This window comes from Chlorocebus sabaeus, chromosome 4, assembly GCF_047675955.1.
Source record: "Chlorocebus sabaeus isolate Y175 chromosome 4, mChlSab1.0.hap1, whole genome shotgun sequence".
In the NCBI taxonomy this organism is placed as follows: domain Eukaryota; kingdom Metazoa; phylum Chordata; class Mammalia; order Primates; family Cercopithecidae; genus Chlorocebus; species Chlorocebus sabaeus.
This window is the reverse complement of record NC_132907.1, coordinates 40,187,681-40,205,140: the sequence shown is the minus strand read 5'-3', so window position 1 is coordinate 40,205,140 and position 17,460 is coordinate 40,187,681. Positions and strand designations below refer to the sequence as shown.

The following is a 17,460-nucleotide window of genomic DNA, read 5'->3' as shown; positions in this document are numbered from 1 at the left end:
TTTCATGTGTGTTCTCGTATTTCCAAAATTGATTTTACATTTGCGTGAGGCTGGCTCCTTCCCTTGCACCTTATTTGTATCCTTTCCAGTGCCTGAGTTGGTTGATAACTGAGTCAACTGCTTTATCCCATTCTTGACCCGGTAGCTTCCTCCTGCCTTCACCATGAACTCATCAATCTCTTCCCCTCCTGCAAGAAGCCTTCCTTCATTTACTGAAAGAGTGCTGGTGGTTTTTCTAACATATTACCCCTTACGCAGAGAAATGTGCCATTTTGATATATCTATAGTCTGAGAATAGAGTTAGTATAGACAGAACATGAAAACAATGATGGCAGATCCCCAGAAGGCTAAGAGATGATGACATCAAAATGTATGCAGAGAAAGACTGCCAAAACAACAAAGAAGAGGTGTGCCAGGGTCAAAATCTGTGTTCAACCAATGCTGTCCAGCACATGAGTTCTCCAAAGTGCTGTCTGAATGTTTAGTTAATGGGCCAATGTAAAAATTTATATATCATGTCTTCATTATTTGAAGCTCTTAAGCCTTAGGAGCATTAAGTTAACAAACTGGCTCTGATTTCATCCTTAACAGGAGACATACACGTAAGTTTTCAAAGTTGTATTCATATAATATGGAATTTTGTGGTCAAACCAACCTCAACATTAGGCCTGCATAATGTTTTATTTCTGGTTGTAAAAACCGGCTTATTCAGCAATCACATGCAAGTTTGTAACAGCATAATTTTGGCCTTTTCAAATCCATTCATCTCTGGATCACTTGATAAGAGCTTCTGTACTTATAAAACAACGGACTAGAAATTATCACAGTGATTTTATCAAAATAATATCACCCTGTGGGGCCCTGCTGAAGCAGTGGTCAGTCAACATCCCTGCCAGAGATAAATCACTCTCTTTCCACCTCAAAACACAGTTATAATGAGTTGGGTTTACATGGCTCAAATTATAGAAGGTATTCTACGAATTAATTTTAAAATGCATGCTCCTGAGCCATTTGCTTGTACAGCCTGAGGAGTTAAAATATCTCGTGTATTCATAGAGACATGAAACACATCCACTATGGAAAACAGAGAAATCAAAGACTCTTGTTGCCTGAAACCAACAAAAGGCTGAGGTCTAAAGGTTCTCAAACTTAAACATGTGTATGTGTCATGAGGAGATGTTGTAAAAGTACAGATTCTGACTCGGGAAGTCTGGGGTGGGGCCCAAGATGCTGTGTTTCTACCAAATGCCCAGGTGATGGTACTGTGGAAGGTCCCAGATCCCACTTAGAGAGCAAGGCCAGAGAGCTTAAGTAACATGGCAGTGTTCGTGTCTTATAAACACAGGGACTTTGACTTTTTAAACTATTCAGCCACAGAACACCAAAGTAAAATTATCAGGAAGTGATACACTTTTGTTCTTTACTAGGAATTACGTTTAAAAGGGAATACTTTCTGCCGCTCTGTCACCCAGGCTGGAGTGCAGTGGCCGGATCTCAGCTCACTGCAAGCTCCGCCTCCCGGGTTCCGGTCATTCTCCTGCCTCAGCCTCCCGAGTAGCTGGGACTACAGGCGCCCGCCACCTCGCCCAGCTAGTTTTTTGTATTTTTTAGTAGAGACGGGGTTTCACCGTGTTAGCCAGGATGGTCTCGATCTCCTGACCTCGTGATCCGCCCGCCTCGGCCTCCCAAAGTGCTGGGATTACAGGCTTGAGCCACCGCGCCCGGCCTGCATAGTCATTTCTTTTTCTACTGTATCCATTCTTACTGGGCCATGAGAGTAGGAGTAGAGTGGTTTCTCTCACAGGTTTTACACAGTAGGCTATGGGTTTTGCTCAGCCACCCAAAAACACACATGCCACAGAGCGGGCACCTGAAGAGCAGGCAGCGCCCTGAGCACCCTCTCTGAAGATCCGCAAGCTAACAGTGATAGGAAGGGCACTCCACAAGCGTCTCAGCTCATTCCCTGCACTTTCTGGAAACACATCGTGATCAAATAGAATAATGCCCCTTCATTCAGATCTTGCTATGAGTCTTAAACAGAGCAGAATTGAAAGTGAATGGCTTTTAAGATATGCAGCCTTCAATTGCCTCCCCATACCCACGCCTAAAATTCATGACCGTTAGCAACAGCAAAGTTAGGCTGCCTGTGCCAGGCAACAGCCAGTAGGGGGAAATAAAGAGAAAAAAAATGAAGCAATTAGTTGATGTACCCAAGTAGAGATGGGTTTTGCAGGGTTTGTTTGTTTTCAGGGTTTTCTTGGTAGAATTGCCTTACTTAACTGCTAAATTACTACTTTATTATGGAGTTCAATTTTTTCTTTTTTCCCTCTTCTTCTTTTGTTTTGATCTTAAGACAGTCTCACTCTGTCACCCAGGCTGCAATGCAGTGCTACAAAGATGATTCACTGCAGCCTCAGCCCCCTGGGATCAAGCGATCCTCCCACCTTAGCCACCTGTATAACTGGGACCACAGGCATGCCCCACCACAACCAGTTAATTTAAAAAAAAAAAAAAAAAAAAAAATTTAGAGACAGTGGTCTCGCTTTCTTGCCCAAGTTGGTCTTGAACTCCTGGGCTCAAGAGATCCTCCCATCTAGGCCTCCCAAAATGCTGGGATTACAGGCACAAGCCACCATGCCCGGCCTCAGTTTTTTCTATCTATAGGTTGCAGTGCATTGGTGAATGATGAAATCATTTTGATAGGTCAGAACTGGGTTGTTTGAAAATGCAACAGGTGGGGGTGCATCACAGTTCAAAGAAGAAGTGTTGTTTCTCAGTTGTGTATGTTTGTTTACGTTGTAAAGTGCACTACTGACTGGGGGTCATGATCAGAAATTTGAAAAACACTGGACTATAGTTTGCTTTATGATAAAGAAGGGCTTTTTTAACACCTTCACTGTTTTTAACATATTTATTTTGACTGTATTCACCTGGTATTTGATTGCCTTAGCTAGATGAGTCAGGGTAAATAGCCTTTTCAGATATTTCACTGCTCTTTCCACTACAAATTTCCTGAACTCATATAGCATATTTAATCCATACATGTAATAGTAACGTCCTTCAGGCTATACATCATATGAGTATATGGTCATTTAATCTACATTCTAAACTATGGCTGAGCATTGTACTGTATCCTCTGCATCCAAACAGTTGTTAAATAAATACACAGTACGCTCAGCATGGGGATGAGCCCTCCATAGCTTTCAAGTTACAAGAGCACCATCTGCTGGCGAAATATTTTCTTTGTAGGGAGAATGTCAAAGACCTACCAAAAATGTACTGATTTTTCTAGCAAAAATTATAATTACACCACAAATACTTTGAAATTCTGCAGAGCTCCTTGCTTCATTCAGGAGTTTCGCTTCATTCCCCCTCTGAGAAGGAGTTTTTCTGTTCCTTAGCAGTGAAGGCAGGCAGCCTGTCCTTCCTGGTTTTCCGTTAAACTAAGCCGGTTTCAAGTTTCAGCTCCTCCTTGAATTCCAGGCTGCTGAGACTTCCCTCTAGAATCCTCCAACATGGAGCCTCTTGCAGCTTACCCGCTAAAATGTTCCGGGCCCAGAGCAAAGGTATTTGCAGTTTTGCTGTCTATGGTTCTATGCACAGTAACGCTATTTCTTCTACAACTAAAATTCCTCAAACCTAAAATCAACAGCTTTTATGCCTTTGAAGTGAAGGATGCAAAAGGAAGAACTGTTTCTCTGGAAAAGTATAAAGGCAAAGTAAGTTGCATCATCTGATTTTTATTGTTACCGTTTCTCCTTGTCTCTGTTTATTCCTCTTAATAAAATCATTTTTTGCTGTTACATGGTCATAAGTTGGAATTTAGTCTTCAGAGTAATTGTATTAGTACATCACTTTCATTATTAGAGTTCTGATAGTTTGCTTCTAAATAATAAATTCCGATTATCTCGTTTTCTTTAAAATGCTTTAATTTTGTGCTGAATTGATATGTAAAGTTGTTTGGAAAATATTTACAGTTAGTAATGTGAACATGATGACATTTATTAATAAAAGTATTGGTTCTATAATCTAATAACTTTAAAAAGCACTTATCAAGGATCATAGTTTTATCTTTAATTTAAAAATAAACTTTCATGAGTACCTAATGCTTGTTTAATGGCAGTACTATTTCAGGGCCTTAACCCAGGCATCTAGGTTACAGTTTTCAATAGAACGTTGTGTGTCCAAAAATATGAAAAAAACATCAATCAGAGGTTATAGTCCCCCCAAATTGTTTAGGATTTTAACTACTTGCAGAATTTTTTAAAATCTTTTGCTTCACTTTCCGGTTGGATTTTTTTCTTTTTCCGGGAGGTTTCACTAGTTGTAAACGTGGCTAGTGACTGCCAACTCACAGACAGAAATTACTTAGCACTGAAGGAACTGCACAAAGAGTTTGGACCATCCCACTTCAGCGTGTTGGCTTTTCCCTGCAATCAGTTTGGAGAATCGGAGCCCCGCCCGAGCAAGGAGGTAGAATCTTTTGCAAGAAAAAACTACGGAGTAACATTCCCCATCTTCCACAAGATTAAGATTCTAGGATCAGAAGGAGAACCTGCATTTAGATTTCTTGTTGGTAAATATCTGCCTTGCCTCACCAGTATAATGTTTTAAATTGCTTTTCATTTTTAAACAATTATACCAGGACAATACTTTCCTATCTCATTTGAAACTTTGGATCAGGAAAGCTTCATAAAACTATCAAAGAGCCAGAATCTCATCCTTTGTAACTTCTAGGAGTTATGCTCCCCTGAAACCAATGTTTTAGCTTCTTAGATGGTAAAATAATTCTATTCCAATGTATTTTATTCCTTACAACCATCTTCCTGAAGAATTTATTTAAAGTGTGCCCATGGCCATTTTCACAAAATATCTTAATTCTCCTCTCGTGTAACAGCATCTGGGGAAATGTCCCTTCCCATCAGTAAAGCCACCCAGCTCTCATGAATAGTGCTGGGCAATATTAGTTAACGTATGTTTGTGGCTAATTTTATGTTGCCTTTCTTATCTGAAACAATATTCTCAAGGATTAATATGTCAGCTTACCAGATTTTTGCTAAAATCCAAAAACATATAACTTGATTTTTTTAGAGGGCAGTAGTGTTAGGCTATCTGTCCAATTAAGCTAGCTACAGAAATCTGTTTAAAGACTTGCCAAGGTCACTTAGCACAAAGGTCATAAGGCATAGTGACAGCATAGGCTTTGGCCTCAGGCTACCTGAGTTCAAATCCCTGCTCTCTTGTTTTTGCTGTGTGGCTTCTTAACTTCTCTGTGCCTGTTTCTCATTTGTTAAATGGGCTATCAATAGTACTGACTTCTTAAGATTGTTTGGAATTAAGTGTGTTAGTAGTAAAAATAAAGTACTTATACACCGCTTGCTCTGTGCCAGACACTGTTCTAAATGACATTAGTCAAAAAAACAAAAGGCCGGACATGGTGGCTCACGCCTGTAATCACAGCACTTTGGGAGGCCAAGACAGGCAGATCACTTGAGGTCAGGAGTTAGAGACTAGTCTGGCCAATGTAGTGAAACCCTGTCTCTACTAATAATACAAAAATTAGCCAGGCGTGGTGGTGGGCACCTGTAATCACAGCTATTCGGGAGGCTAAGGCAGGAGATTTGCTTGAACCCAGAGGCAGAGGTTGCAATGAGCTGAAATCGCGACACTGTACTCCAGCCTGGATGACAGAGCAAGCCTCCATCTTAAATCAATCAATCAATCAATCAATAAAGGACATTAGCTAACATTCTCTCATCTAACTTATTCTGATGACATCTTCAGTCCTATTTTCACTGTAGATAAGTTGAGTTTTGATAAAACTATGACCTCACTCAGGCAATCAAGCTTCTAATCCAACAAACCAAATCGTGATCTATAATATTTCATATAAATGTGAAGTCACAATCTTCTAAAAACATTATATTTAATTTCTAGGGAAAGTTGATATAATGCCTAACGCCATAAATGGCAACCACAGCGAGGTCTTTATTCCTTTTATTTTGAGGGTACACTGAGGAAAGAAAAGCCCAAGCACATGCCATTGAACTAATCATTCTTCAGTTATAGCAGCCAGATACGTGGGTGCAATAGCTCATAGGTTATTTCTCTTTATCACTACAAACCTTCTGAAACCCCTCTTAGCCTGTGTAATCAAAAAGGTAACAGTGATTTAAGGTTTCATTTCACTTAGATAGGATCATAGGGCCCAAAAGTGAAGAGCATGAGCTCTGGAGTAAAAAGGCCTGTATAGCAATCGTGGCTCGACCACTCACTAGCCACATGACCTTGTGTCTAGGCCTCCATTTATCTCATCTGCAAAACGGGGATGATAATAATACCCACCTCATAGGGTCCCTGTAAGATTAAATGAGAGGATCAATTTGAAGCACGCAGCATACATTACTAGGCACATAGTAAGCACTTCATAAATTTTAGTTATAATTATTATATTTTTTCTCACATTAGTCAATAAAATGAACATAAATCTTGAGTGGTATAAATAGAAAAAACATCTACATTTCTTACATAAATTAAGGTTTATCAAAAGGATATCATGGCTGGGCATGGTGGCTCATGCCTGTAATCCCAGTACTTTGGGAAGCCAAGACAGGAGGATCACTTGAGTGCCCAGGAGTTCAAGGGCAGCCCGGGCAATACAGTGAGACCCTGCCAAAAAAAAAGTTATTGCTTTTCAAAATGAGGTGATTATTCACTTTGGGAGGCCAAAACCCTGTCTCCACTCAAAATACAAAAATTCACCTGGTGTGGTGGCACACACCTGTAATCCCAGCAATTTGGGATTACAATTTTAATTTTTTTTTTTTTTTTTTTTTTTTTTTTTTGCTTTTATTTTACTTGACACAGAGTTTCGCTCTTGTCCCCCAGGCTGGAGGACAATGGCGTGATCTCAGCTCACTGCAACCTCTGCCTCTTGGGTTCAAGTGATCCTACTGTCGCAGCCTCCCAAGTAGCTGGGATTACAGGCACATGCCAACACACCCAGCTAATTTTTTGTATTTTTAGTAGAGATGGGATTTCACCATGTTGGGAAGGCTGGTCTCAAACTCCTGACCTTAGGTGATCCACCCACCTCAGCCTTCCAAAGTGCTGGGATTACAGGCATAAGCTACCACTCCCGGCCTACTTTGCTTTATTTCATGATACTAAGATCACATCCTAGATGAGTAGACTCATAGGTGAAGTCATCAAGTATATTGAAATCTGGTTACTCTAACCTTGAGTTTCACTTTGTTTGGGTGTTTTGTTTTTGATATTATGACAATCCTAGAACTTGATACTAAAGTTGTCATTTATGCAGATACTAATAGAAGTGAAAATCTTGACAAAGAATAAAATTATGCTCATGAAAATATGTTCTGGATATTTTAGATTCTTCAAAGAAGGAACCAAGGTGGAATTTTTGGAAGTATCTTGTCAACCCTGAGGGTCAAGTTGTGAAGTTCTGGAGGCCAGAGGAGCCCATTGAAGTCATCAGGCCTGACATAGCAGCTCTGGTTAGACAACTGATCATAAAAAAGAAAGAGGATCTATGAGAATGCCATTGCATTTCTAATAGAACAGAGAAATGTCTCCATGAGGGTTTGGTCTCATTTTAAACACTTTTTTTTTGGAGACAGTGTCTCACTCTGTCACCCAGACTGGAGTGCAGTGGTGCAACCTCAGCTCATTGCAACCCCTGCCTCTTTAAACATGCTATTAAATGTGGCAAAGAAGGATTTTTTTTAAATGTTATCTTGCTATTAAGTGGTAATGAATGTTCCCAGGATGAAGATGTTACCCAAAGCAAAATCAAGAGTAGCCAAAGAATCAACATGAAATATATTAACTACTTCCTCTGACTGTACTAAAGAATTCAGAATTCAGTGACCAATGTGCCTCAATATCTTACTGTTCAACTTGACATTTTCTAGGACTGTACTTGATGAAAATGCTAACACACTAGACCATTCTTTGGATTCAAGAGCACTGTGTATGACTGAAATTTCTGGAATAACTGTAAATGGTTATGTTAACGTAATAAAACACAAATGTTGAAAAGTATAAAATATATATACATAGATTCAAATCCTTATATATGTGTGCTTGTTTTATGTACAGGATTTTGTTTGTTTTTTCTCTTTAAGTGTAGGTTCCTAGTGTTTTACTATAACTGTCACTATGTATGCAACTGACATATATAAATAGTCATTTATAAATGGCCATATTATAACATTTGAAAAAGTCTTCATTTTCAGTATTTCTCTCTGCATTATTTTTTAGAAGCAACTCAAATTCTGTAATCATAATATTACCAAATAAGTCAGTCTTTATTCTTGCGTGAAAATCCCAAATGTAGAAAAAAGGACATGAGTATAAGATCATTTAGCTTGATTCCTTATAGGTTGATTTGGGTTGCTAATGTATTCATTCTAGATTAGCCACTTGGAAGGAATTCAATGCTGCATCATTCTGATGGCTGAAATAGTAAAAACCAACCCCAAACAGCCTAAACTCTAGTGTAAAAATGGGGTGATCATATAAGTCCTAAAGTGTAGATCAGCAGTCACTGAACCTCTTAGTAGAGTCACAAGGCACTTCTTCTCCCAAAGTCATGGCCTTTATATTTTGTTAGCCTTATAATTGGCTAACAAAGCAAACTGCCAAGTTGGTGAAGGTTGATTAATGCCTCATGAAATACACATTCGCTGCATAAAATAAATAGGAAGATGGCCAAAAATGTAAAAATAGTCATATAAAATTTTCTAAGAAGAAAAACACCCGATTTAAGTAGTCTGTGACTTGACTCCCAAATCCTGACCTAATGGATGAAAGTGAAGATATTTCTTATGGTGAATTCGGTAACGCTACCTCAGTAAATAGTTCTGTATATGTATTTGGACCAAAGTTCTTAGATAAACCAAAAATACTTCATGAAGCATCTTCTGCTTCAAAGTACATATCCAGCCACCCAGCTATGAAGGTATTTAGAAAGATATTTGGTGGAGGTGGAGGTGGAGTTTCTACCAGAAGTCAAGAGGATTTGTAGGGATAGCCTCACGAATGCCAGATGAGTGTGTCAGCAAGCCTGCTCCTACCGCTCGCCAGCTGCGTGACTTTAGGCAGGTCACTTAAGTACCTTATTTCAGTTTCCTCACCTGTAAATTGAACAGGGGTTGAATGGAATAAAAAAAGCCCTTTGCAACTTTAAAAGTCAATTAACACACTTAGCAAGATGTTTTAAGTGACCAGGAAGGAAATCAGAATTAACCTGGATTGCTGGCAAAAAAAAAACAGAAGCCACCCAACAAGTCTATCTGTCCTTTGCAATTTTGCCCCAAGAGCCTATTAGCAATTTGAATTATGAGCCTCTAAGAAAACTTTTGTTCAGGCGGCCCCTCCAAGTGTTGCTGCCAGAGAACTCTTGCCTTGTATCCCCACATACGCCTTCCATGAGCTCATAGCAGTGCTGTGCCACTGCAGGGGTGTTTTATGCGTTCACGTTAGGGACCTGAGCAGAACTGCGTATGCCAGCACCACGTGGGCAGCAGAGACTCCCCACTGCCAGATGAATGATAATGGAGCTGCACTGGGAACAACCAGGACTGTCCCAGTCAACATTATACAGATGAACGTCCTGCCGTAAGTCACTAGTTCTCTCCAAAGCCAGATAAAGTGGGTTTCTTCACTTACATCTCTAATCTTGATTGCCTTATTCAACCTACAGATTCTATGTCAGTGCTGGATTTTCTCCCCTTGCCCTTTAGGTAAGCAGAGTAGGCAGGCGGAGATTTGAAAGCATGTCATACGTATTGCCTTGAAAGAAAGGACATTCAGGTGTCCCTTCGGGGTTCCGTAACAATTAGGTTATGTGTGCTAAGAGAGGGAGTGGAGTCATTTGCTGAGGTGCTGCTACCTGTAACTCAAATGCCTCATAGGAATACCAGTGGACAAACACAGAGGAAAAGTTGAATCTTTCCTATATTGGACAATCTTCCTTCAGTCATGTTTCTGCATCAAAAAGTCTGGGACATGGAGTGCTACAGGATGCCTGGGCTAAGGACTGTAACAGAAAAATATCAACATCAGAGCCAGGCGCAGTGACTCACGCCTGTAATCCCAGCACTTAGGGAGGCCGAGGCGGGCAGATCACTTGAGGTCAGGAGTTCGAGACCATCCTGGCCAACATGGTGACCATCTTTGTATTTGTATTTTTTGTAAAAGATACAAAAATTAGCCGGGCATGGTGGCATGTGCCTGTAATCCCAGCTACTTGGGAGGCTGAGGCAGAAGAATCACTTGAAAACAGGAGGCTGAGGTTGCAATGAGCCAAGATCACACCACTGCACTCCAACCTGGGCGACAGAGCAAGACCCCATCTCAAAGATCTGTCTCAAAAAAAAAAAAAAAAAAAGAGAAAAAGAAAAATATCATGCATCACATAAAAGAGTATTCAGCTGTTGTCCTTGTGAAAAAGGAGAAGGACAAAATCAAATGCATTTTAACTGTGGTAACTAATTCACTGACTTGAAGTTTGCTTTGTTTGTTTTCTTTGGTGCGTAGAGAAGAATACTTCATACTAACTCCTGATCATCTTACAGCAGACGTAACAACAGAGTGTTAGAGATTGGAATAAATATGAATTTGCCTGAAATGTGCCCTGAAAGTTGTATTTCATTTTTTTAAATGTTTAACAATTACACTGTATCAATAGTATGTATACATGTACATATATATAATTCTTAATAACTGCAGTGTATGTAGCATATATATAATGGTGGCTGGTACATGTTTAATAGCAGACTCTGGAGGAGGAATCCTGACATACAGCATTTGCCAGTTCAGTGTAAATGCTCATGCTCCCTCATGGCCAATTTCAATCTACCAACGGTTTAGTAACTAGGATGCAAAATTTCTAAAAATATGACAATTGGGGATGGGCATGATGGCTCAGGCCTGTAATATCAGCACTTTAAGCAGCTGAGGAGAGAGGATCACTTGAGCCCAGGAGTTAGAGACAAGCCTGGGGCAACATGGCAAAACCCCATCTCCACAAAAAAATCAAAAAATTAGCTGGGTGTGGTGGCACATGCCTCAGGTCCCAGCTACATAGGAGGCTGAGGTGGAAGGATTGCTTGAGCCCAAAGAGATCAAGGCTGCAGTGAGCCGAGATGGCTCCACTAAACTCCAGCCTGGGCAACAGAGCGACCCTGTCTCTGCAAAAAAAAAAAAAATTTTACTTAGCCAGGTGTGGTAGCACATACCTGTGGTTCCATCTCCTCAGGAGGCTGAGGTGAGAGGATTGCTTAAGCCCAGGAGGTAGAGGCTGCAGTGAGCCATGATTGCACCACATTGATTTGTGGTGTTCCTTTGAAAGAAAAATGGCATGTTTGGGTGGAGCTGATATGAGGACACTCTGTCTATATTTAGTCCTCTGATTGATTTTATCTTTCCCATAGAATAAAATTCTAATAATTGTTATGCCTAGAAACTAATCCATCACACTCCTTCCCACTCTTCCCTTCCCCTCCTCCAGCTGAACTGTTAAGTATGTCTCTTGCAGAGCAGCATAGTGTCTTTGCAGGGAAATAAAACACAGCAGAGAGAGAGAAACAAGGAGGCTATCACTATAATAGTGAGAGGTTCAGAGGGCAGCGATGGGAGGTAGTGACATTCCCAGTACCAGTGAACAGCCAAGAGACTGCCCCAAGAGAAAACACCTGGAAGAAAATACTTTGCCATCAGCAGAGCCTCCCTCCTCTTTTTCCAATCCCTTTTCCCTGTTTGACCCTTGATATCCCAGTGTGTATCCCTTTCTTTCCCTCTCCCACCTATGGAAACATTTTCTCTTTTAATTTGTGTCTTCACTTTCCTCCTAACCCATTCATCTCTTTAACGTATTTTTTATTTCTTTAACATATTTTTATTTCATTCCATTCCTTCCCTCTTTTCTCATCATCTCAATAATATGAGACTAAACCACAACTTTAAATGTCTTCTGTTTATTGAACATAAAGTTGGTTTCCCTATAGAATCAACAGTTCTAAAAAATAAAATTTTTTTTTAATTTAAGTTGTCATTTTCAGAAACAGAAAATCAATTATGGCATATTCTCACTTCTAAGTGGGAGCTAAACAATGGGTACACATGGACATGAAGATGGAAACAGTAGACACTGGGGACTCCAGAAGGGGTAGGAAGAAAGGAACACAAGGACCGAAAAACTACCTATTGGGTACAATGTTCGTTATTTGGGAGACAGGTTCACTAGAAGCCCAAACCCCAGCATCACCCAATATATTCACGTAACAAACCTGCACGTGTACCCCTTGATCTAAAATAAAATAAAGTTGGCATTTTATGTCTTGCTGTTTAATTTTAAAAAACTAAAACACAAAAGCCAAGACTTCTAAATTTAGTAGGTTTTATTTTTATCACCAGGTCAGTGACTCTGTATAGAAAATAACATGTTGAAATTTAACCTTAAAAAGAGACAAGTTGAAAACAATTTTTACATGGAAGATAAACATAAATCTCCTGAAAGTGAATAACACTGGGCAACAACAAAAAGAGGATGTGATTTGAAAGTAGTAAAATGCATAAGAATCAAACTATAGATATCTATTTAACCCATGTTCTAGAAATATGTTTATATTTAAATAAGGAAAGCATAAAAATCATTTTACCAATAACTTACAATCCAGTACAGTAGAGAATGTGAAATATTTCTTATATCTCATCTATGGCTTAACTAACTGATGGCACCACCAAAGTCAGTTCCACTAACTGGCTACAAATGTCCACACAAGAATACTGCATGTCTGGAAGCCAGCACATATCTATACTGCTTCATGGGCCAAAATGCCTCTCAGGGAATGAGAAAATATTTAAAGTCATAATGTATGGTCAGTTCTTCCCACTTCACAAGTTAGATCTCGTGCTCCCTTCCAAATATTTCATGAACCTGTGTTTTTACAGAAAATTAAGTGAAAGGATTGAGGTAAATCTTCCAAAAAAAATTAAACCATTCCCCATCCAAAAAAAATCCCCAATATTCTTGATATTTCAAGTGAAAAATGTTTTAGTTGACAGACTCATCTGGAAAATTACCTCAACTTTCCCTCCAGCTGGTACACACAGTCACGGTTTTGGAAACCGATTCTAATGCTGTATTCAGAAACTAATGATGCAGAAAGAATCCCAAAGACTTCACTGAAAATCTGGGGACACGTTGTAGGTCCATTCCACATTGTTATTACATTCTAAACCTTACATGTAAAAATATATAATTTCACAAATACTTAAACACTGTCTACTCCGAAAGACTCCAAAGGCTCCGAAAATATTTCTTTAAAACTTTTAGTTATGGAAAAGCAGGCATAAGTAAATTTTTCTTAAAAGGAAAAAAATTTAAGTAATTGTAGTACTTTCCTTACCATTATAAAGCTGTCCATTGTATTATAAGTATTACTGTATTATAAGTTAATGGCAATAATATATTATGGTAAATAGTGCCTTGCTTCATAGCAGAAAGTACACGTAAACACACACTAATTACAGATTCAGTTACACTCTGATTTACATTGTATATGCAATAAGACAGCAGTTGCATGTTAGCTGATGCCATTCACATATTCAACCAGCTAACAATACACTGCCAGCTCATCACACACAGGTAGCCAGAGCACTTCATTGACAAGAAGAATTTATCCAGAAGCAAGTGGCAGGGTAGTTGTGGCTGCTGACTTGACCCAAGCAGCCAGCTAACAATACACTGCCTACCTGATTCAGGTCACTGCTGATTCTCGTGGCCCAGAAAGTCACCAAGGCTAAATTTGTAACATGAACACAGTGGCAGAACTCTAATCTTAATAGTCACATTAAAGAAAACTTATAGACAAAATGTATTACTTCAGGACTATAAGAAATAAAATCAATATTTGCTTGAATCTAGTCAAAAACAGAAAAGGTAAACAAAAACTTTAAAATGTTCAGAATACTCACACTTAGGTTTTCCAAATTAAATGCTTGGATAATGAAGATATGTTACTGCAGTACAAATGAATTTTAAAAGTTCCTTAACTGTAGACAGCTTATGCTTGTAATCCCAGCACTTTGGGAGGCCGAGGTGGGCTAATCCCCTGAGGTCACAAGTTCGAGACCAGCCTGGCCAACATGGTGAAACCCTGTCTCTACTAAAAATACAAAAATTAGCCCGGCATGATGGTGCTGCCTGTAATCCCAGCTACTCAGGAGTCTGAGGCATGAGAATCACTTGAGCCCGGAAGCCGGAGTTTGCAGTGAGCCGAGATTGCACCACTGCACTCCAACCTGGGCAACAAAGCAAGACTCTGTCTCAAAAAAATAAATAAAAAGTTACTTAACTATAGCTTTTCAAATCACTTCTATTTACTGATCAAAAGATTAGTTGTCTGTATTAGAAGGTAAAATATCTAGGAGTCGTGATAATACATAAGCTGGGCATGACACAAAACTGCAGCAGTGTTTGGGGGGAAAAAAATCAACATTAAAGTATTTAAGAAATGTAAGGGCTTAAATGTGATTAGTTTCCTCCTACTAGAAATGACATTAGTAATCGAGTTCTGAAAATGCAATTATGTATTCAATTTAGGATGTTACCACTTGAATACAGAAATTTTTTTTTAAGAGGCAGGGTCTGGCTCTGTCCTCCAGGCTGGAGTGCAGTAGTGCAATCATAGCTCACTGCAGCCTTGAACTCCTAGGCTCAAGCGATCCTCCTGCCTCAGGCTCCCAAGTAGCTGGGACTACAAGCACAAGTCATCATGCCCAGCTAATTTTTGCAGTTTTTTTGTAAAGACAAGGTCTCCCCGTGTTGTCCAGGCTCGTCTTGAAGTCCTGGCCTCAAATGATCCTCCTGTCTCAGCCTCCCAAAGTGCTGGGATTATAGGCATGAGCCACGGTGCCTAGTTGAAACATTTACATAAGATCTAGAAAAATAAATTAAAATGGTGATGGATTTGGAACTAGAATCTATGAGTACAGGTCAAAGGAAGATGAACTATTGAGCCTAGAGAGAAGCATGGTAAATGGTGACCGACATCTAAAGCAGATGAAGGCTGTTTATGAAACATGTTTCTAAAACCATTTAAATTTGTTTCCTTTTACACTGATTACAAGAGACACTAAAGACCTTTGGGTTTGGTCTTTCAAAGAGAACAGGTAATACTTTGGATCAACTTTAAACAGCTCACGTTAAAAACCGTGGTTTATGCCACTTCTCCACATTGTCCACAAGATGGCACCATTTCCATTTCTTTGGGGGCCGGGCTTCTGAATGCCACAGAGAGGAGTACAACTAATAACTGTTAAAATTATTAACAGGGGCCGGGCGCCGTGGCTCAAGCCTGTAATCTCAGCACTTTGAGAGGCCGAGACGGGTGGATCACGAGGTCAGGAGAACGAGACCATCCTGGCTAACACGGTGAAACCCCGTCTCTACTAAAAAATACAAAAAAAAACTAGCCGGGGAAAGTGGCGGAATCCCAGCTACTGGGGAGGCTGAGGCAGGAGAATGGCGTGGACCCGGGAGGCGGAGCTTGCAGTGAGCCGAGATCCGGCCACTGCACTCCAGCCTGGGCTACAGAGCGAGACTCCGTCTCAAAAAAAAAAAAAAAAAAAAAAAAAAAGTATTAACAGCCGCTAGCAATACACTGCCTACCTGACATCCCAGCTTTATCCTTTGCTGTGGAGGCAAAAACTAGAAAGAACGATTCAGATGCAAATGATTGCATTATTTTTCTGGGATCTTCAGTTTCGTAAAGAAATTTTTTTAGTATGTAATAAGATACTGTACTTAAATTCTCATATTTTCAGACCAGCTCATACTTCCTACAAATACATTCTTTACCAAGAATTCGTTTGTTCAAGATCAGAATTAAAACAGAGAACAAGAACAAGCCCTGGACACTCACCTTGGTGGAGCTTTGACTTTTCTTCTGCTTCAGTTCTTTGGAGAGCACACGCATGATACTTTCCTTTGAAAACACAGATAATATATTGAAAGAGAAACTATTTAGCAAAATCATAATTTCAGGTGTGGAATTTTTCTAGATCCTGTGCCTGTCAGATTACACTTTTTTTTTTTTTTAAGGCAACTAGGCACCTTCAGAATATAACTAAATTACTTCATTCAAATGTACGACCCGGGCTTAGAGTTTGGTACCACCTCTTGGTCCTAAACAGGTATTACGAACGGGGCCTTTGGATCCGCATTAGAGACTTGGGGAGAATGCAAAACAGGGCATTACTCACCCACAGCATCTCCTCTTCGGTGCGGACCCTCCGAGGCGCGGTGCGCTCCAGTTTCCACTCCATCTCCGGCTGACTTCGCCCTGCCTGGCGTTTGGCCTCTCTCCTCGACCGCTTTTGGTTTTCTTTCCAGGTCTAAGTCAGTCTTGACGCCTAATCGTCAAACCCCTGGAGTCCCGTCCCCCAAGACCATTCTATTTCACCACCTCCCTCCATGTCCCCCACTCCTCCCACCGCCGCTGCAAGGTGTTCCCCTGGGTACCATTTAAAAACCCGGCGGCGCGGCAGTTGGCGCGGGAATCCCCCTCGCCGCCTTCTTATTGGCCTGCGCCGCGGTGACGTCAGAGCCCAGGAGGGATTCCCCGGCGCGCGCCGTGGCCCCGCCCCTGCCAGCCCTCTCTGCGCCCCGCCCAGTCACCGCCTTCGGACTAGGCGCGCACCCGGGCGCCAAGCTTTGCCGCGAGCAGTGGCGGGTCTGCGGCTGGGCCTGGCACCGGGGGCTGCCACCGCAGCGGGAGGCAGAGGGGTTGGCGGGCTAAGAAGCGGGTTCTGGGAGTTCACAATCTTTCCATTTTCAGAAACAAGAATGTTTCCTTATAACGGCCCTAATCCCTGTTTCTCGGGTCTCACTTCTCTTTGTCCAACCACACCCTGCCTTTGCAGGATCAGAGGGTGTACAGCTCTCTGGCCTCTGTCCGTTGGTAATCGCTGTGTCAGCTATTGATGTGAGGCGTGTTCGTCAGCTCTGAGTTTTCAGACAGGCAAGAAAACGTGGCAAGATTTCTATGCCGATCAAAACGGAGAGCATTGACATATTTATGCAATAAATTATTCTCCCTGCTCTATACATTGGGAAGTGGTCAGGTCCTCTCACTCGGGCTTCTGAGCCCCGTTCCTAAGTAGGAGGTCGGTGAGAGAGGTGAAGAGGTAGTGAAAGAACCAGGACAGGCAGGAACTCATAAGGCGAGAAGGGGTCAGAAAGCTGAGCACACTGGGAACTCCATGATAAAGGGGGACAGGAAAATATTGAGGGTTGAGGAAGAGGTCTGCCGGGAAATGACAATAAGCCAGATGGGCTGTGCAGCCTTAGCTACCCATCTGAGCTGCCAAGAGAGTTGTGCCATATGGCAGGAGGAGACACTGCGTCTGGGAAGCCTCTGAAAGCCTGGC

General features: G+C 40.9%; 2 protein-coding genes across 6 annotated transcripts in view; one reads left to right on the top strand and one right to left on the bottom strand.

Annotated features, from left to right (window-relative positions):
• CDC20B (cell division cycle 20B) overlaps window positions 1-16,533 on the bottom strand; it is a 56,185-nt gene extending 39,652 nt beyond the window's left edge. For all 3 annotated transcript variants that reach the window (XM_007972514.3, XM_038010394.2, XM_038010395.2), the window contains exons 1-2: window positions 16,294-16,533; window positions 15,954-16,016 (exon numbers count right to left, since the gene is read on the bottom strand). In XM_007972514.3, the coding sequence (XP_007970705.3) occupies window positions 15,954-16,016; window positions 16,294-16,356 (126 nt within the window). In that variant the 5' untranslated portion in view covers window positions 16,357-16,533. The remainder of the gene's footprint in view (window positions 1-15,953; window positions 16,017-16,293) is intronic.
• On the top strand, window positions 3,470-10,428 carry GPX8 (glutathione peroxidase 8 (putative)). Of its 3 annotated transcripts, none has more exons than XM_007972501.3 (3): window positions 3,470-3,566; window positions 4,315-4,576; window positions 7,393-8,095. In XM_007972501.3, exons 1-3 carry the CDS (start codon window positions 3,516-3,518, stop codon window positions 7,554-7,556), a joined length of 477 nt encoding a protein of 158 aa, XP_007970692.1. In that variant the 5' UTR covers window positions 3,470-3,515; the 3' UTR covers window positions 7,557-8,095. The 3 variants fall into 3 exon arrangements, with proteins under 3 accessions (XP_007970692.1, XP_037866324.1, XP_007970683.1); XM_007972492.3 differs by having other exon boundaries at window positions 3,486-3,719; XM_038010396.2 differs by lacking the exon at window positions 4,315-4,576 and having other exon boundaries at window positions 3,483-3,719; window positions 7,393-10,428.
• Window positions 16,534-17,460: the final 927 nt, after the last annotated feature.